Consider the following 20,716-nt stretch of genomic DNA (forward strand, 5'->3'; position numbering starts at 1 on the left):
TATTATATCAGGCAGTGTTAGGTGATTGTTAATAATAAAAGTCTCAAATATTTTCACATCGTATTACAGTTGTTGCAGAAATCTCAAAATACTATTTATGCTCATCACTACTTCAAAATTCTGATAATTAGATCTGCTGCTAGAATTTGCTATTCAACATTTTTTTAAGAAGCCCTGTATTATTACACTATATCTGTTTTTGTACTATTTTGATAACTGTATTTCACTATAATTTGGTCTCCTTAGTTATCAATATATAATATATACTTGGACTTCCTATGTGTTTTGGTATAGGTATGTAAAAACACTGCTCTGAGGAGGGATCCACAGGGTCATCAGACTGTCAGGAGAGTACATGGTACAAAAAAAAGTAAAGAACGCTTGCTTTAAGGTAAAGAATAGCTTTCCTTTACCTTTCTTCATTCACAGTGTATTGCAGATACACAAGAATTGATGTATGTCCTCAAATCTGATTCTCTTATTTTTAAAATATTTCCTTCTATGGATCATTTTCCCTATTTTTCAACATAGGAGTTTCCAAAACTTTATCCTGGGCTAATATCATATTCTAACTCTAAATTTTAAAATAAGACTATTCACTTTATAATTTTAGGTGAAGGACTGCTAAAGCAAATATATCGCCTTAACCTATCTGGATCCACGTACTGCTATGATTGCTTGATAAATGTCCAAGTGCTGAAAGAAATGGAAATACTTATTTCTACAAATCTGTAGGTCACCTGGCTATACACAAAAGGCAAATGTGACTTTAGAGAAAACTTAGAATCTTAAATTCAGAATACAGTACACTTTTCATATGTATCACTGGGGGTAAAAATGGGGTGGGGGTGTTTAACAGAAGTTCCACAAAACAATGGAGGGTTTCAGAGGACAAATGGTAATGAGTCTTTTCTAACTTGTGACAGAAGGGCATTGTATTAATCCGTAGTAAGTCAAGTATTAACTAAGATAAAAATTAGCAGGGACATTCAGAGCAGTAGGCCTGGGATAAAAATGTTCTTGGACTTGAGTCTAACTCTTCCATCTACTAGCTGTGAGAGCCTCGTTATTTAGCTTCTTTATCAGTTTTCTGATTTAAAGAAAGGAGATGTTATTTAGTATCTCAGAGTTATTCAGGAGAGTAAATTAGATGATGCACACAGTCTTAGTACAATCACTAGCACACAAAACGCAACAATTTTTTATAATTTCTATATCCATACTCTAGACAACATAGAAAGAGGTAAGACATGAGAGGGATAACAAAATGTTCTTGGAAAATAGTATTTGTATGTGCATACTTTAAAAATGTGTACTCAATTAGATTAAAAATGATCTCTCTTTGCAATCTAAACACTCATACTGGAGTACATACCGGATCAACTTGCCATATGATAACTGTTGTATCTTTTGATCCTGTTGCTAGTTTAGTGCCATCGTTAGAGAATTTACAGAACCACACTTCATTACAATGCTCCGTAAGGATCTGCTGAGTATAACATGGGAACTGCCTCCTAGAACAAAGAAGTCCACAAATAATTATTCTTTCAAAACAGATTAGAATAATCATAATGACAAAGGTTAAATAACTGATAAAGCTTGTTTGGAGATCAAAAGCTTTAAAAATAAGATATGAATGCATTTGTAAATCTTAACAATCAAGCTTACATTGGTTTGTCAAGAAAGAGAATTTAACATTAGTCAAGGCAATCTTAGTAATCAGTAATCTAAAATCTGCTTCAATTTATAATTTATTATTTTTTAAATAAAGTATGCTATTATAGAATTTCTTGGCCTAATTAAGTCAATTTATATAAATAAAAATTAATAATCAGGGTTTCATGTTTGTATAAGTTGGTTGGCATCAGGTTGTTTCAGAAGAAATAATGTACATTTTCCTTTATACAAAAGCAACTTGATATAACAAAGAGAGAAGAACGCTGTTAGACAAGTCTGGGTTACAGCTTTAATGTCTTGGCAAGTCATTTAGCTCTTCTAAGCCTCAGAATATTTATAGAATTCCTTATGCAAGGATGAAATAAAAGCATGAGGTAATGAATGTAAAGCATTTAGACTGAGTCTGACACTTAGCCAGTACTTTATAAGTGGTGGTTATTATTATGCAATAAGGGCAAACAATTCTATGATTAACTTTACCAAGAATAAGAGGAAAAGTTATCATAAGAATGGCTATTCTCATTAAACGCTCACTTAAAAAAACCGACTCTACTCTTTTCTGATTTTTCCACAGCATTAACAGGGTTTTCCATTACACAGAAGATGTTATATACCAGTGCTGTCAATCTGCTAGTCCTGGACACATGTGGCTACTGAGCATCTGAGATGTGGCTAGTGCACTTGAGGAACTTGACTTTTCAATTTAATTTTACTCTGAATTAGTTTACATTTAAATTTAAATGGTCACATATAATTAGTGGCTACTGCTTGAACAGTACAGCACTATATTATACATTCTCTGTATTATTAAAAAAAAGTTATTTAAACATTAATGAATAAGCTTTTCAAATCTGTCTTAAAAACCAGTTTTCACTACTTTCCCCCCAATCTATAATTTAAAAAAAAAAATTTTGTTAATTCACTAGACATATAGATAGTATATGTTTAAAAATAAATTACATTAACTTTCTTTATCTGGCCCACATGGCAGTCTACCTTAGCAGCTGGCTATTTGGAGGCTGGTTTAAACTTTCAGACTGTCTAATTATAAATGACTTAAACATTAAGCTATTATTCTATATCTGAACTGAAACATAAATCAATACCAGCTGACATTTATTAAGCACTTACTAGATGCCAAACACTGTGCTGCATGCTTTATAAATAGTATTGAAAATTCTCAAAACTACCTTGCAAGGGAAGTAACATCCCATTTTCATGAAGCTCCAAGAAGGCAAAGTAACTTACCAGATATCATAAACTGACAAATAACTGATCTAGGATTTAAACCTATGTCTGACACCAAGGCCAGTTTTCTTTCCAAGTATCTTTTTTAAATCCTATATAAAATTTCAATCAAGTGAGGACTTTCTATATAAAAAATGATTTTTCCCTCTCCTATAGGTAATAATCAGTAGTGATGTCATTTATTCAGGGAGAAACACTTTATATCTAGGCATAAAATATACAAAAATTCAAATAGCTAAAGCTGACCATAAACAGAGACATCTAAAATCAGAGTAGCAAAATGTTTTAAAAAAGGACTGATGTATAATCAAAATTATAGGGCACACAGCTAAACTCAAGGACAGATGAAGTCAGGGGAACAAATATAACAACAAAAACCCCATTAGAACCAGAGCGACCCAAGATAAAAGTAATACAGTAAAGTGGACCAAAGAACAATCCCAAACTCTCCTATATGCTCATTTTGATGCATCAGCTTATTAAAAATGCACCTAGAAAGCTGAAGAATATTCTGCTGAAACCCTCCCCTAAGATTCTCACCACAGAAAAAAGATAAGAACCCTCAAAACAAAGACCCAGTGCTAGCTTGTTCTAGAGAATGCTCAGGTCCCTTTCCAGGCATGAACTTTTTACTTCCTGCTAAACTCTAAGGGTCCCATGAGACTTGCAACCAGGGAGGCAGTGGGCAGTGGCAGCTCATCCCGGGCTTATCCCCTGATCCTGTCTCCAAGGTCCCCTGTTCTCTGATTTCCCAGTGAGCTTTTTAAAAAGCAGCCCCGCCCCGGCTCACTTCTGTCACTATGACCTTCACTTCCTAGTAAGCTAACAGCAGCCTTGCCTTGGCTCACTTCTTTCCTGTTTCTAGGGAGCCAGAGCAGAGCACTGCCCAAGCTCTCTCCTGTTGCTTCTTCTACACGAAGTCCATCCTTTGTTTCACTCTCCCCAGCTTTAATAAATGTACTCTCAGAAAAAAAAAGTTATAGGGCACAAACATCCAGTCTACTCTCAGTTGTATCTGAAGGTCATTAAAATAGTAAATTGTGCCCAGCCGGGTGTGGCTCAGCAGTTGAGTGTCGGCCTGGGATCCAGGAGATTGAGGTTTGGTTCCCAGTCAGGGCACATGTCCGGGTTGCTGGCTCGATCCCCAGTCGGGGGCATGCAGGAGGCAGCTGATCGATGACTCTCTCATCATTGATGTTTCTATCTCTCTCTCCCTCTCCCTCCCTCTCTCTGAAATCAATAAAGATATATTTTTTTTAAAAAAAAGTAAATTGTCATTATTTTAATGTTACTTAAATAATCTTTTAAAAAGACTACTAGTCCCATTTACTAAACACTGAAGTTTGCATGTATACAAGAGATAGTTTACCTTTATTTTCAAATAAATTTAAAATTTAAGATGATGTAAAAATATCAGTACCTTCCCAAATAAAACTGAATAAAATGTAGCATTTTTAATCAATTTGAACCATAACATTTTAAGTTTCTATAAATATTTTATAATCCTTTACTTAAAAAAGACTTAACTTGTGAAGGTATAGTTTTCTAGTTTCAATGCTAAAACCTAGTTTCTAAAAGGAAGTAAATCAGATAAGAAACATCAACTTTTCTTTTGAAGACCTCTAGATGAGTGTGCAATACTATGAATTAAATCAAATTCAGTTTCTATTCTCCCAGTTTAGCAAGAAAGGGTACAACTCACCATAAAGACTGTACATACTGACTTAATGCCTGACATCTTCCCTATTAATGTGTTAAAATCTACTGACAGTGAGAAGTTGAGGCTAGCTCCTGCCTGTCTGGCCTGGAGAAACTGCGTAGACAGCAGCCTTCACTGAGACAGGGAGCTCAAGAGGAAAAGCAGGCTTTGCAGGGAGAGCTGAGGAGAGAGGCTTGACTTTCGACACGCGGTTTGAGCAACACCCACATTTCTGTATTAAAGGTCTAAGGCTTAGGAGAGAAATTCTGTAGTTCTAGCCCAGACCCAAGAGTCATCAGAACCATGGAAATATTAACCTAAAGGAGGGGAGCAGGATGAGGAGAGAAACGTAATTCTGGAACACACTTGCTAAAGGGATGGGTAAAGAGGAGGAGCCTAAAAAGTAGCCAGGAGTAAAGCTAAGCATCTGGAATGTTTTAGAAGTCAATGGAAAAGTTTCAGGGCAAAGTAGTCAAATGGTATAAAAAGGTCAAGAACCAGGCTGGAAAGTAGCCACTGGATTTAGCAGAGACACTGTTCCTCACATGAGCAGCAGCAGCTCCAGTACCGTGCTGGCTGCACAAGCCTGACTCCTAAGGAAACCTGAAGAGAATGAGGACACTGAATGTACAGTGTATTAGACAACTATTTTAAGAAGTTGGCTCTAGAGCAGAGGTGGGGAGAGGGAGGTAACTAGGAGGAGCAGAGTCAAAGTTTTGTTTTGTTTTTAAGACTATTAGAGAAGACCTTCCAATCAGTGGTTATCTGAAGAGCAAGAACACTTTCATTCCTATATAAGACGTCGGCATGCTTTCCATACAGGTTATAGGAGACTGAACCCTGACCAGAGAGTTGAAAAGTTAGACCAAATATTTTCTATCATTTACTTTCAAAGGAACTGGTATAGAAGTTAAAGCACCTAGGAAAAACATAGGCCACATTCTCATAGATTTCAGTTTCCAAACAGGAAAGCACTCTCTTAACCTACTGACACCTTTGAGTCATAAAGTCTGCCAGAAATACCTCTCAGTGTATTTCATCAACAATGAATTCAAGAACCAAAAAAAGATTTGGGTTCACAACTGCCTTAATTTTCACACTGGTCTCAAATTCCCTAAAGGAGCTATGAAATAAGAAACCATAAAGCCTTTTAATATATTGTCTCCTCCTACCTCTATTTGATTTAAATGAAAAGACTTACCAAGTCCAAGAATCATGTTATAGAATAAAAAAGGGTAAAGGGAAAGGATCTTTAATTACCTAGCACTTTAAGATACATAACACCTGAAATGTAAAACCAATAGCTCAAGTAAATTATTATTATTTATTGCAACTAGGGCGAACGAGGTGAGGACTCACCTACGCGTGAAACTTATGCACACCTAAAGAACTATCATAACCCACAGTGCGCATGTGTTATTTTAAGTTATTCCAAAGTTCCTCGTTCTCCCAAAGCCCTCACACTCATGTGCTTCTGTCCTTCCTAGTCATGCTTTTTTCAGTGGTTCTTCGACGATGTCTGGCAGAAGAAACGGGCCACATGCACTGCAGCTGTTCCTATTTGGTTCTCCAGACCCAAATCATTTCCTTCCTGGAGTTTGAAAGATTTCACAATTTGTTTTTTTCAGTATCTTAAAAATTAAAGCTCTGTCGTCATTTTGAAGTTTGTTAAAATAGCAGGGACATTTTTACTCAAAATACTCCTAACATCAAAAGTGAAGCCTTAATTCTTACAAGTTAAACAATGTACACAGGTAGGTACAAAAACAAAACCTAAACTGGAAAGTTAATATCTGTTATTCTAACAATTTTTAGCAGAACTTGCATTAGGATAAAATATTTTCATAATCTTTATGGGCAGAAAATAATTTGGGCCATAGTTAAAATACCCATTATGTCCAGAAAAGAGTCACTAAGTGATCTGTGATATTCAAGGACACCAAGTACTTGGATCCCTGGCATTTCCATACAATATCCCTTATGAGTCCTTAAAAAATGGCCAGATACAGAAAATGACCAACCAAACTCATAGATAAGAAAAAGAAAACTTGAATTCCAGCTTCAGTTCTCAAGGGTGGCTTACTCTACACAGAAACACAAATTTCTCTTCATTTTCAACTTCAGTAGTTTTAGCTTTACTTATGAACAAATGCTAAATCAGATACGAATTGTTTTATAGCTGTAGGATAAAACTAAAAGAGAAAACATTTTAGTAAAGTTCAAATTGAGCCTGCAAAATGTTAGACTACTTCAGAATTTAAGTTTTCCTCTTACCTACTACAAACATGATCTATAAGCAGGGACACAGAATCTAGGTTATTATCAAGTTTGGTATTGTGATATAGGCACCGATCCCTCTGTAGTTCCACCGCCTGCCGCAGGAGAGTCTGTAAACGCCGTGGGGGAAGCATCACCGATGGTGGTAAATAGGCTTTAATAGAAGATAGTTTTAAAAAGAGAAATAAAAATTAAAGTTAAAAACAAAACAAAACAAAACAGGACAAACTTTTACTTAAGACACTTGCTGATCTTCCGCTGCACTTGCCCTCACCCTAATAATATTGTCCCTTAAACAGAGTAGTTCTGGGCGATGTAACATGTGAGCTTTATTAATATTTATTTTTCTGCAGCTACAGATGTGTTGCCACTAGAATGGAAGATACTTGAACAGGAGGGCTTTAATTTGTGGATTTTCTAAAAAATAAACAAAAAATCAAAAAATAAAAAGGTGGACAATGAAAACAAAATTAAACAAGATGTGTAACAAAGGGAGCCTATGCGTCACTCAAAGTACAAGAAAAACCTCCAGTTAACAGAGAACAGGTCAAAATCCTGGAACAAGGAAAATTCCAGGCCCCACCAAACTGTTTCTAATGACAAATGAAAATTCAGGGAATAATTGGTGTTTTGATACTGATACCAAGCTATTCCGATCCTTTAATGCCTTCTATCTCCCTAATCACTTGGTTTTCTGATTCTTATGATCTCTGTTCCCAGCTCAACACAAAACATGAAATATAGAGAATAACATGATTTAACCAGGGTGGGAAAGAAGATCTTTTATATAAAAATGTGGCAAAAATGAAACCCTTATTCTCACTGGGAAGTTATAGAACATATACGGGGAGAATAAAACAATTTATCTAAGAAATCTGGGCCTTATTATTGAAAACAAAATATTTTTAAAACACTCATGGTTTAAAGCTGTGGTTTACATATTTTTCCTCTAACCACAGCACTTTGCCCCCAAACAAAATCTTAGCGCATCACTCCATATAACGAATGAAAGGGGAACTGCTCTGGGACCAGCACCCTCTCACTGACTCCTGAGGTTAGCTTAGATTCCATGGCAGAGTTTGAAAACCTCTAGCTTAAAGGGTCTCTTAATGGATTTCCCCACAACCTTTCCCTAAATAACCACTCAATAAGAGTACGTCTAGACACAAGTCTTCCTAATTGATTCATAACATCTATTCCCCGCCCAAAGCATCTACTTCTAATCTAAGAGCAAACATAGAAACACCAAAAATTAAGACTCTTACTCTGAAGTTTGTCCAGCAGTTTAGATCGGGAAGCTGTTCCTTTGCCTTCCCATTCTGCTTTTGCACGTAGGTCTTCTGCATGGCTACACATCAGATACCTAAAAATACGAGAGAAAGAACCAAATATCAAGCCCTTTTCTCTGGATTAAAAATAATTGAAAAATACTGATTATACTTAAGATATCTAATTCTTACTAAGAAACACTTATCAAGAAGAAACTTCTAGAGTGGGCCCAATTCATTAATACAATCTGGCACCTGGATATAATTGTAAAAACGCTATATAACAAAAAAAAGCTCAATATATATTATTGTACTATATGTTATCTATTAATGTTTTCTTATATTTATTATCATTACCTATATATAGCTCTTATTGTGTGCCAGGCTCTGTTCTAAGCACTTGACATCTATTATTACTTCATTTAATGCTCCTAACAACCCTGTATGAAGTATGTACTATTATTCTAGTTTTATAAATGAGGAAACCAAGACAGAAAGCTACGTCACTGGCTTAGGGTCAAGTTAAGAGGCAAAGTAGGATTATAAACCCAGGCACGCTAGCTGCAGAACTTGCTCTTAACCACAATGCAACTTAGCCGTTTCTTAATAGCAAAACAAAACTCAAAAAAATCTTAATAGATATACTAAGTTAATTAAACAAAACAACATACCTTTAAGAGATTATCATAAACGTCATTCAAGAAATGGTATAATTGGACAACCATCCTTGTGTCATCCTGTGAAAGGTACTGCGATCCCAAAGCAGAAAATTTGGGAACTGCTTTATTACTCACTATATGTGCCGAAGGAGGCATAAACGCTAAAGTTCATGGATTCTGGAGAATACATGAGGGCCCCCTGCTGGAAGTGTGACCCTGACCTGGTTCTGGCTCTTCTCAGAAGAACGGGCTTTAAAAGTAAAAGAAGTGAAGGCATTATTCAAACATGGAGATTAGACCTGGCAAGTAACTCTCCTGCTATTTTGTCTGGTACTCTGTTCTCAGACAACTCTGTTCTTCTCAGTTGTAAAGAGGGTATGGAGCAGGGTAGTAAGGGTTAAATGAGATGGAGTATATGAAGTACTTGGTCCACTACCTGGCATACACATAGAGCTCAATATATGGTAATATAAGTACCAGAAACCTCTCAATTAACCTGAGTATCACCTCCTCCTTCTTAATTGCATAAAGCATATTGCATTTAGCATCTAAATAATTTAATAGCCTTTTACCCAACAACAGAACTACCTACTCTCTTGTTATTTAGTATATAGTGTCTTAGCTGAGGAGAACTTGCTTTTTCAAAAATAGTATGAATAGCTAAAACTTAAGTCATCCTATTATAAGCTCGATATTGCAAAAATCTGGCTTCTAAAATAACTTTTTGGGAGTAAAATTTATTACCAATTCTTTTATGAGAAAATCGTTTACTTTTAAATTTTGCAAAAATGACCTACAATCGCTTCTGTGCCCTTTTGAGAATCTTACACCTTAAGGTTTCAAATGAAATGTGTTCATGGGAAGTCACATGGTGTAACTGAAAACACTGGACTGGATTCTGATGCCAATGCCACATCTTGTAATCTCTGGGCCATTTCTTTATGTGAAATACTCAAGGGATAAAGCGTATTTCAGAATAAAAACAATATGATTAAATTGTATGCACTATTGCCGGGGGTGGGGGGGTGGGGGGGGCTCTACCATGTGAATGGCATTTTGGTGATACAGAATCAGCTGCCTTATGAAAGAGGTAATCAAAATAAAGAAATTTGCCAGGTACAGAATTTACTATTTCAAGATGTAGTAGTGGGTAAAGACCAATGATTTTGGAAATCAGTCAAACCAAGCTTTCAATCTTGGCTGATCAATTAGCTATACCTTGGGCTGGTTATTTCAACTTTCTGAGGCTCAAGTTTCCTTATCTGCAAAAACTCTAAAATGAACCCCACACATCTCTGTGCCTATCTTTTTGTATTTGAAAACTCATTATTTGTCAGATATTGTTCTAGATCTTTGGGCCATATCATATAGTGAAAAATACTATAAAGAAAAAAAATTAAAAAGAGAGTGATGTGACAGAGAATGCCTGGTGGGTGGTCTCAGGAGAGGACATTTGGGCTGGGACCTATGCAGCGAATAGGGGAAGAGTATTTAAGATAAAGGAACAGGCAGTATAAGTGCCTTGACATTAGTGTCACTACAGTAATGCATAAGGGAAAAGATGGCAGGGAAGGATCAGGGACCTGTGGGCTTGAGCAGAGATTTTGCATTTTAAGTGTGCTGGAAAGTCAGTGGAAGTTTTAAAAAAAGGAGAGACATGGGTTAATACATGGTTTTGCTTATGTGTTTCTGTGGCTGCTATGTGAAATATACATTGTTAAGGGAGGGAAAGGCATACATGGTTTAACTAGGGTAGAAATTGTGGAGATGGAGAGAAATGGACAAATCTGGGATGTTTTGGACATTTAGGCCCTTTCTCCTCTTGTTCCCCCAGGTACGTTACCTTTGTCTTTCCCCTAAGCTCCAAGGGCCCTTCTTCTGCCTCTATAACCTGTTTCCTGAGCCTATGCAGCCCAGCTGGCTCACTTCTACTACACCTCTAACTTTCTAAATAAACTTTACCTTATAATTTGGGGGGGGGGGGGGGTAATGCAAGGATGAGGCTTAACTTTTTTTGTCTGAACAAGTGGGTAAAAGGTGTTACCATTTACTGAGATGAGGAACAGATCGGTGAGGATGAAGTGGGTGGACGGACAACTGGGATAAAGAATTTTGTTTTGAACATTAACTATGAGGCACCTATTAGCCAAATGGAGACTGCTAAGTAGGCTAGTAGATATGTACACTGGCAGTTCAGATGAGAGGGCGAATTCAAGAGCCACGGGCATATAGATGGTATGTGAAGGCATGGTACCAAATGAGGTTACCTTGAAGGAGTGTGTGGACACAACAGAAAGTGAGTCCAGAACCAAGCCTTGGGGCACTCTAACTTTTAAAGGATTGACATGAATATAAAATGAGACTGTGCGTATGAAATGCTTAGCAAGGACCTGGTACATGATGAGTATACATTAAAAGAACACATGCATCAATACTGGAAACTTCACTGCTCAGTTTTATAGAAGATTCTGCCATAGGGCTTTCACAGAAGATTCTGAAATGGCCTTTCACTGACAATACACATTTCTTCTTCTTTTTACCCACATAAATCTCTCTATTCTAATACGGAACCCTTCCTAGGAGGACAAATAATAGTACGCATATAAGCAGATCTATCCAGATAAATATTACCTAAGAATTTAGCAATATTCAGATCTTGGAAAAATGTTAGAGATGTAACCTTGAATGGTGGCCTTGATCAAAGTAACAGCCCCTCCATCAACCTGGAGCCTAAGAACTAAGCTTCCTTACCCACTAAGAACATGAATGCGCTCTGTATTGTATTTCAGTGGCGTCAATTCACAGCGTAGAACTTGAAGTGCCTCCAGGACCTTGCCATCCTCCAGGTATTCCAGGTACTTCTGCTGCAGCAGCAAAAACTTCATCCTCTGACATGATAGAAAGCAGCAGTCAGGGGAAAAAAGTTGATGGAAGGTTCAGAAAATGTTTGTGCCTAAACAGAACAGTAGAAACCATTCTACTACGCCCTTTGACAATAACTTTTTATAAAGCTTTAATATGACTCAAAATATTTTGGTTTAACAGTCACAGTATATTAAATGTGACTTTGCTCAATTCCATGTCTTAATAAAACGGCTCTGAACAAATAATCTCAAATTAGATACAATCATTAATGACATCAAAACGGGAAAAAATGAAATTCTGCCTTCAAAACATTCACCTACAATTTATTTCTTTTATAAAAATTTAGAACTGTTCTAAGTATTCTAAATTTGCTTTTTGTAAAAAGTCTGACTTTTATAATAGGGCAATAGGAACATTTTATGGAATAGGTTTTGAAAAAATTGCAGAAAACTCAGTTAATAGAGGGATTATTTAAAATCCACAATGTGAAAGACTAAGGAGACCAGAAAGCAGAACTAGAGTCATGGAAGATACAAAGTGTCAGATTTTGGTTTATCAAAGGTAAGAAGAGCTGCCCAGCAAATGGTCTAAAGTTTGGTGTGCAAGGTACTGAGTTTCCTATGACTAAAGTGGACAAGAATAAGCTTGGTTGGACTCACTCTAAGAAGGAATAAAGGTTCAACTCAAAGGTCTTTAAAACGATTCAATATTTGTATTCGTGGATTGATAACAATCTGATTGATCACTGATGTATTTAACTATGAAGCACAGACATTTATCAGCTTTCTCCTCAAAGGATAAACCATTTCCAACTTATGAAGCACTTTAGTTTTTTTCTGAAATGTGCTGGGCTTTAATACTTTCCAATGCTCCTTTACTATATTATTTTACTTTTAACTTGAAAGTAATTTGAAAATCTTAGCAGCTTTTTGCTAGAGGAAAGAGATATTTATGAATATCAGGCTTGGAATTTCTTTTAAACCTTAAACCTAATTAGTAAACCTAACCTTGGAGGGACTTCTCATTTTATCTACTACTTGTGATGCTTGCAAGCCAACTGATGTAGGTAGAAAGCTTTGTTAGCAGATAGGAAATGTTATATTTAGAGACTCCAAGAAATATAGTGGTAAAACTCTCAAATCCACTTACTTTAAAAAGCATTTAATGTGTACTTTAAACTATTAAAATATACTGCTCTCAAAAAATGGTTTGAAGAAATTATTATTTATTTACAAAATTAAGAGTATCATATAACTGCTCTACAAGATTTTCTATTAGGGAGTACTTAGGAGAAAGGCATAACCTACAAGCTTATAAAAATGGCTTCTAGAGAAAATAAATAAAAACAAAACCTCTCATATAAATTAGGCATACATTTAAATACATCTTTCTAATCTTAAATCTATAGCTAAAGAACAATAGGAAAAAATTCAAACTATGAGATAAGCTCCTATAACTCTAGAAAAATTACACTTACCAAATTTTACAAAGTTAGATTGACTAAATGAGTGTTTCAGAAATAGATTAGTTTCCAAGATGCCCTAACAAGTGTTGCTGTACATGTAACCTTAAGTTTATTTTTATATATCAAATTAAAAAATTCTATAAAGTCCATCAGGTGACAAAAAACAAAAGGCTAAATAAAACAATTTAAAAATCAAAAAACGTATATTTGAAGTTAATTCTGGATATTCTCACCATTTTATCCTTTTAATAAAACTTCAACTCTTTATGAAACGAGTGCGTATATTTCCACTTTATCAATATACTGTTAAAAGTTTCATATCACACAGTGTTTTTGATTCAAACTTGAGAATCATATTTAGTTGCAGAATTGTTTCATTTCAATGCCACATGGGGGCTGGCCAGCCTGTGTATTTTATTTCTTCACTAAATTTTCTTAGCAAGTGGGAATTTGGGGCAAAAAATTTTTTTTAAATTCAGGGCAAATTATTTATTTATTAGATATCAATCATTAGGTCCTATGCACACCCCTCCTCCATTCCAATGTGTGTAGGGACAGTGTCCCGAGGGCTATTTTCCCCTTATTTTCCCACCAAGATCCTGCTAGAACATGTTATTCTGTTTCTATGGGGCAGAGGCAGGGGAGGAGAGAAGAGGAAGGCAGGGTAAAACTTTGAGAGAAGCCAATATAAACACGTTTTTCTGTATACAGGGAATGCTATAAAAGCAGTGCGAGAACATTTCTCTCTGAGTCATTTTATCCAGATTAAGACAAAGAATATCCTGAAACAGATATCAAGTCTTGGTGGTGCACATGGCAACGAGCACACTGCTGGCCAAGCAGAGAGAGATGTGGTTGAGAGAAAATGTTTATTCTCTTTAAAATCAGTTCGAGTATTTGATGCCCATGATAAGAATGGAGAGTAAAACTGTATTTTACTTCCCCAAATTTAGGGCACAAAAATGCAAATACAGTTTCAAGAAAATGAACATCTTTCAAAAATGATGTTATTTATTTACTAAAAAAGTTTTAAAAATAAGGAAAAACTGAAGTTTGCTGAGATGGGGTCAGTGCTTTACTCATGTTTTTTTAAAAGACCACGAGCTTCTTAAATGAAAAGAAAGAAAAAATGTACTCTCCCTTTCTATCTTTCCCCAACTCATTGTTTAGATTATTTCTGGTCTCTGCTAATTTTGTAGCATCTTTGGGTCCAGCAGTGTTTCTTTCTTTTGCTATCTAGTAGAAACTTGAAATTAATAAGTGACTAAGATAGCTTGAAAAATAGTTCCACGTGGTAAATCTGGCTGTTGCCTACCTAATGTTTGCACTGGTTTATATCCTTTCCTCTCATACAATTACATTGAACTCAATGTGAAAAAAACCCCCAAAAACCTCAGAAGTTACGATACACAGGAAGTCTGTTTATCAAGGACAGCCTCTTAGCCAACTTAGTAGTGGTTCGGACTAGCACTGGAATAAGGTTATAGCCAAGTCATATCAATTAAATGACTCAGAGGAAAGGGGAAATGAATTATATTTAAACCATGGCTCTCAAAACTCCTCCCTATTTGACTTTAAAATATACTAGTTCTCTTGTACATTAATATTTGAATACTTTTGTTAGGCATATTTCTATCATATTGAAAAATAATCCAACATTTTTAGACATACAAAAGTTTTCTATGTTATTGACCTCAAATACCCACCCCAATTCCCCAAACTAAAAAAATGTTGATTCATGAGCTCAGCTTCCAGAAAATCCTGAGCAAATTCTGCTATTTCTAGTATCACTTGACTGGAAACCATTTAAAAATATTGGGGGTGGGGAGGTGCAAAGGGAAGAGTGGAAAGTGGATTGGGTCAATAAAAACATTCAGGTCTAAAAAGTAAAATACAATTTTAGTCTAGACTAAGTCATCAAGTGTGTCTCGGTATACAGTTAAAATAATTATGTTAAAAAAACACAGCCAAATAGTTGTCTTCTAAGGTATTATTTACAAATTTATGTTTACATTAGATTATCTTCTGGAGATGGAGGGGGAGAGAGGAGTAAATCTAAACATAATTAGAAAGGTGAAGAAAATGCTGAACTGCATTTTTAAAAGCAATTGATTCATCAATGCTTAAAGTAAGATAAAAACTGGAACCCCTTTCTTTGTATAAATACCTAAACAGTTTGATGGCGTGAGGCTCAGCCAGAGATTTAATCTTCATCTTTTATTAGATCCTAGAATGTTCTACAGACTGAACAGGCTGTAAAAAGAAAGGATTCCTCCTTATTATCTAAAACTACCTTTATTCAGTTTACATGTTGCTTCTAACGAAGGTTTCTAATGAGATACAGTCATAATCTAAATCCAATACAGAAGTCTCAAATTACTATAAAAATGTAAGAAAAAAGGGGATGTGAGCCTATTCAAATTTTTACTACTAAATTACAGATATAATTTGGGTGAAGCTTAAAAAGGGAAAATAGTCCTCCGAGAAAACATACCCTTACTTTAAAATAGTTCATGGGCAAGTTCTTTATTGTTACCATATAAGCAGTGCTAACTTGTCTGATGGGAAAAGAACCCCAATTCTTATTTTGGCCTTAAATGCTTTTATTTTATTTTAGGGTCACCTTCCATTCTGTCAGAGCTAACAATTTAGGAAAAACTGGCCAGTTAAAATATACTTAGGTGTTTTTCTTTTTAAAACTCCAAACACACTAATTGGGGAAAATTTAGTCACTGGAAAATTTGTAATCCTTTTGAATAAAGATGTTTATTTATTTTATCTTCTGTGTTTTCATTTTAAAAATTTACCATGGAATTGATTATTCCATGAGTTAATTAATTATCAATTATCTGACTCAATAATAGTAAGTTAAAATTTTTAGTATTTTAAGTATTTAGTAAAGAAAAAAGATAATACAAAGATCATCAATTTAAATGAACCCGTATTTGTTCATATTTGTTTGCATCTTTAATTTACCTGAAGGCCATTTTCTAGGATTATATTATTGTATAAAATTACATTAAGAATTTGAAAACTCTTTTGTAATTAAGATTTTTTTTTTAAAGCCCAGAAAACAAAAACAGGAGACTCTATTAGGTTTATAGACAAAGGCAGAAAAGATTAATGTTTGACCCAATTTAAAAAAAATCAAAAGTAACACTGGTTTACTAATATTTAACAAACAGCTGGTTTCCTTACTTCACTTCCTATTCAGGCTTGTCCCTCCCCCACCAGAGAGGAAACTGCTTTTGACAACAAATCAATCAGCTAGAAGTTAAAGAGCCAGTAGGAACAGGCCAGCAGCTGATTCTTCATGGTTTCCAAGCACAAGCACTTAGAAAAAACTTATCCCCTCCTCTCTCACCAACATCTACTGAAGAATTAAAGCCTATCAGTATAAAAGATTCATCAAGGTTTATGAAACAGGCTAACAGGTAAACTACTAAATTGATCTTGTTGGGGAAATAAGGCCAGTAAGCAGAGCCCAATGGTCAAATCCACATACAAACCCTCCACCAGAGTCAGACATATTATACAAACTTTGACACTGTCAATTCACACAACTGGAACGCAAGAATGGAAAATGGTGAGCACACCACTGGAGCTGGCTTGAATTAAGTATAATTATAATTGCCAAAGATTTTTTAAAAATTTAAGTGTCAGCTACTCAGGGCTATATAGATATAAACACACCCAAGCACATTCTTTACCAGCACGCTCAGTATTTTAAATGAGATAAAAGTATAATTTGCCCTTGATTCTAGAAGTATAAAACTCCTATTAAATAGCACAAAAAGCATGATCTTTCAATATAATTTTGTAGAAGCTTAATTTATAAACTAGGTTCAAATGACATTACTAAACATTATTCTAAAAATACAAAATTCAAACTTTAACACATAAACACTCATCCTAGTTTACAAATTTAATTTTATGAAATTTAATTCTTTTTAGGCCTTATCTTTTCTAAGAGGCAGAAGCCTAGAGTTATCAATAACCTACTAACATAAGCATAAATGTGAAACTAAGAACAAAAGTGTATTTACCACAATTATTCCCAACAACGTTTGAGAGATTTCAAGTGCGCCTCTTACCACAATAGCATGAGGAGAATGCACTAAAGGCTTTAGTTCATTCAGGTCATTTTCTGCCTGCAAAAATTGGTATAAGAGAAAAACAGAAATGTCACAACATGCACATCAGATACATAATTTTAGCAGCAGTCACACAGCTCTATAGGCCCTACTTTACCTTATCCCAGTCTCCTTCCATGACATGATTTCGGAATTTGGTAGCAGAAGGATGTTCTAAACGACATCCTGACTCTTGCATGAGGAGATCAACAGTCTGGCTGCAGGAGAGATACAGTGTAAAAAAGACCTGACCAACTTCAGGGTTTACTCTTCCAAATAAACTAATGTCTATGAAAACAGTTGCAAAAGTTTTTAAACTAACCTCATGAAGAAAAAAGAAATAAATAGCTTTAATGTGCTTGGCCAAACCAACTTGATTTCTAAACTGCCACCTTCATTTATATCGAGTCAAGTTAAAAACCTTCCTGAAACTAGAAGCAAAGTAAGTTCTTCCTACTTTTGCCATTTAATGCCTCAGAAGTTTAAATGAAGTATAAAATTCTAAAAACATGTTGTAACCAAATGGTTAAATAAGCGAGAAACAAAACAAAACAAAACAGGATCTACAAACTAACCCTGTTAAATTTCGAAAGATAAAAAAAAAAAATGTTAGCTCCATACAAGGTGATAGTGACGGCCTGTATTAGGCAAGAGCCTTACATCCAGATATCATGTTTGCATAGAAATTCTAGTAGGTCAGTCTTTAAAATTAAAATAAATCCAGCATCAAAAATCATCCCCTTTCTCTCTATACTAAAAATAGCAAATTTACTATGGTGTAGGTTCCAAACAGTCACGAGTTATTTCCTCCTGCTGCTGTCAGCTTGCTTCTGGTCTCAGTAATTCGTTGTTAGCATTTATCAAAACCTGTTTTCATACTAATTCCTTTTCCTTTGGGCAAAACAGTGAAATCTTCCTACATTTCTCTTTGAGAACGTAAAAGACTCATCAAAAGTGGTTTACACATTTTGATACCTAAGAATCCTCCTTTATCAGTCTTACGTTTATGTTTCAATGCTTTCTTATTCAACCCCATTTATTTTTCAGCTAAACAGCGCAATCAACCATCTGCCTGAGAATCAAAATACTTATGTCACTTTTTAAAAGTGCTCTTTCCCCCCTACCAGAACAAATCTGTAAATCCAAGACGACAGCATTGATTAGCATAGGAGCTCATTTTTCTACGTGGTGGAGCTAGGAAACTGGCTGTTGCATGTTTTTCCCCTTAGTCTGAGTCTAGTTCTGCTTCTGCATAGGGCTCCAGAGCACTCTCACCAACCCTACCTTCCACCCCTCAGTTTTTCTTTGTGTGTACACAAAACGATGGTTTGGGGCCAAGGTCGTCGTCTACCTTCACCCTATTTTAGGTACACAAGGCCACCTCAATTGTACTGGAAAATAAATGATTCACCAGATCAGATGTCCCTTTTTCAGAGGCAATCATCTCTTGGTATTAAATTGGGATTTCAGTCGAGTTAGTGGGTAGGCCTCTCGTACGCACAGAAGGGCCTTTAAATGGTATCAACATGGTATCTCACTTCATTATCTCCATCAGATTGGTTCAACAGCCTCCTTCCCACCGACCCCGGCCCCTCCGTTCCCATAAACACTTGTCGGCGATTGTCTTTGCTGATTGGTAGTTTGCCCGGGTTGTCTGTCAGGGCTGGGGGTGGGGAGGCGTCCCACAAAGATGCCTCTGAGATACACTTGAAAAACAAATCCTCCAAGGTTCATTATTTCCACCAGCTCTAATCCACCCCTCCCCCAACACATAGAGACACACTCGCATGTCTTTATTGACAGACAATTGGGCTCTGAAGGTGTGTGGGGAGGGGGAGATCTTTTGGTTTCTACCACCCCCTGCCCCAAGCCCACCCCCTCCCCCCGCCAGCCCCGTCTCACAATGTGTCAGACTGATCGATTTCCCCTTATTTCCCTTTGGGTCAGCTCCTCCTCTCGGGTCGGCCGGCCGGAGCTGCGTCCTCAGTGTCCCGGGCCCTGCGCGCCCGGCGGTCATTCTCTGAGCTCCCCGCAGCCCCCTCCCCGCCGCAGCCTCCGTCCCTCGGTCTGTCCACACCAGCGGCCTGGGAAGGATACTTACTTGAGCCCTAAGCCATTCAAGTGCTGTCCTATTAGCCTAATGACGTCCTCGTCCGACTGGGAGAGCCGTTTCTTCTTCTTGAGGCTGCTGCCCAGTTCTGGGGTGGCCAAAGACGAGGCGGCGGCCGTGGTGGCGGCGGCGGCCGCGACGGTGGCAGAGGCGGCGGCGGCGGCCCCGCCGGGGACCCCGTTATTGACATTCAGGCTGTTGCTATTGTTGCTGGCGGCGGAGGGGGCGGAAGGCAGGAGCCCATTGGCGTGGGCCAGGTCCCCCGCGGACGACGACGACGAGGGGGACGACTCCCCGTTCTGGGCCGACAGGCAGGCGAGTTCCTGGGTCTGTCCCTGGCCCCCGCCGCCCCCGCCGCCGCCGCCGCCGCCGCCTCCTCCTCCTCCTGCCCCGTTGGCCTGCATGATGCTGCCGCTGACCAGGCTGTGGCCGCTACTTCGCTGGGGGCCGGCGGCGGCGGGAGGGGCGGCAGCCGGGGGGAGTCCCACCACTACCACCACGGAGGAGGAGGAGGACGACGACGACGAGGACGGGGACGACGAGGACGGAGGGGAGAGGCCTGCTCTGCCTGCCGAAGCCCCGGGCTCTCCTGCTCCCTCCGCCGCCGAGGCTCGGGGTTTCTTCCGCGGGGGCGGGGAGGCTCCGCCGGTGTCCGAGTCGGAGGAGGAGGAAGCGGAGGCCAGAGTTTCCTCGCCGAGAGAGGCCGTGGTGGGAAGCCGGGGGGGCGAGGCGGGGGAGGGGAGGCGGGGGCCGGGGCGGGGGTCGGGGTGAGGGGGGCCGGGGCGGGGGTCAGGGTAGGGGGAGAGGGGGGGCGGAGGGGAGAGGAGGAGGGGGAGAAGGAGGATCCGGGCCCTTTCCCCCCCCCCTCCCGAGGCAGCTCGGGTGCGCGGCCCGGGGGTCGCGGCGGGGCGGCTGCGGGGGCGCGGGGCCCGCCGCTGGGGGGGCCGGGCGGTGGCGGCGGCGGCGGCGGCGGGCGGCAGCGGAGGCAGCTGCCGCCTCAGTGCTCGGCTCGCTCCGCTCCGCTCCCTGGTGTGTTGATTCTTCCCCCAGCTGCTGCCTAATGGAGTCCAGGCGCTGGCGTCACAGGAAATGCCTATACTGCCCTCCTCACTCACTTCCGGTGGCAGGTATGGAACCTATAGGGGGCCTGTCACCCGGCACGTGCGCCGGGGCCGGCCGGCCGTGAGGGGCGGGCTGCCCGCGGGCCGGCGGGGCCCGACCCCGGCCCGACCCGACCCCACCGCGAGCGGGGCCCCTGCGGGCGCCTGGCGGGGCTGCGGGGCCCGGAGCGAGCTGGTCCCGCCCTCGGGCCGCC

At 38.6% G+C, this 20,716-nt stretch overlaps 1 protein-coding gene across 4 annotated transcripts in view; it reads right to left on the bottom strand.

The window, feature by feature from the left end:
• The window catches only part of WDR26 (WD repeat domain 26), a 38,877-nt gene extending 18,735 nt beyond the window's left edge, over nt 1-20,142 (bottom strand). The window contains exons 1-7 of one of the 4 annotated variants that reach the window (XM_081124236.1): nt 19,393-20,142; nt 17,410-17,509; nt 17,205-17,309; nt 11,580-11,716; nt 8,167-8,264; nt 6,899-7,055; nt 1,376-1,514 (exon numbers count right to left, since the gene is read on the bottom strand). In XM_081124236.1, the coding sequence (XP_080980362.1) occupies nt 1,376-1,514; nt 6,899-7,055; nt 8,167-8,264; nt 11,580-11,716; nt 17,205-17,309; nt 17,410-17,509; nt 19,393-19,805 (1,149 nt within the window). In that variant the 5' untranslated portion in view covers nt 19,806-20,142. The remainder of the gene's footprint in view (nt 1-1,375; nt 1,515-6,898; nt 7,056-8,166; nt 8,265-11,579; nt 11,717-17,204; nt 17,310-17,409; nt 17,510-19,392) is intronic. The other 3 variants (XM_081124235.1, XM_081124234.1, XM_081124233.1) reach the window with 3 other exon arrangements.
• Nucleotides 20,143-20,716: the final 574 nt, after the last annotated feature.

Source organism: Miniopterus schreibersii (genome assembly GCF_964146895.1).
Source record: "Miniopterus schreibersii genome assembly, chromosome: 21".
Lineage (NCBI taxonomy): Eukaryota > Metazoa > Chordata > Mammalia > Chiroptera > Miniopteridae > Miniopterus > Miniopterus schreibersii.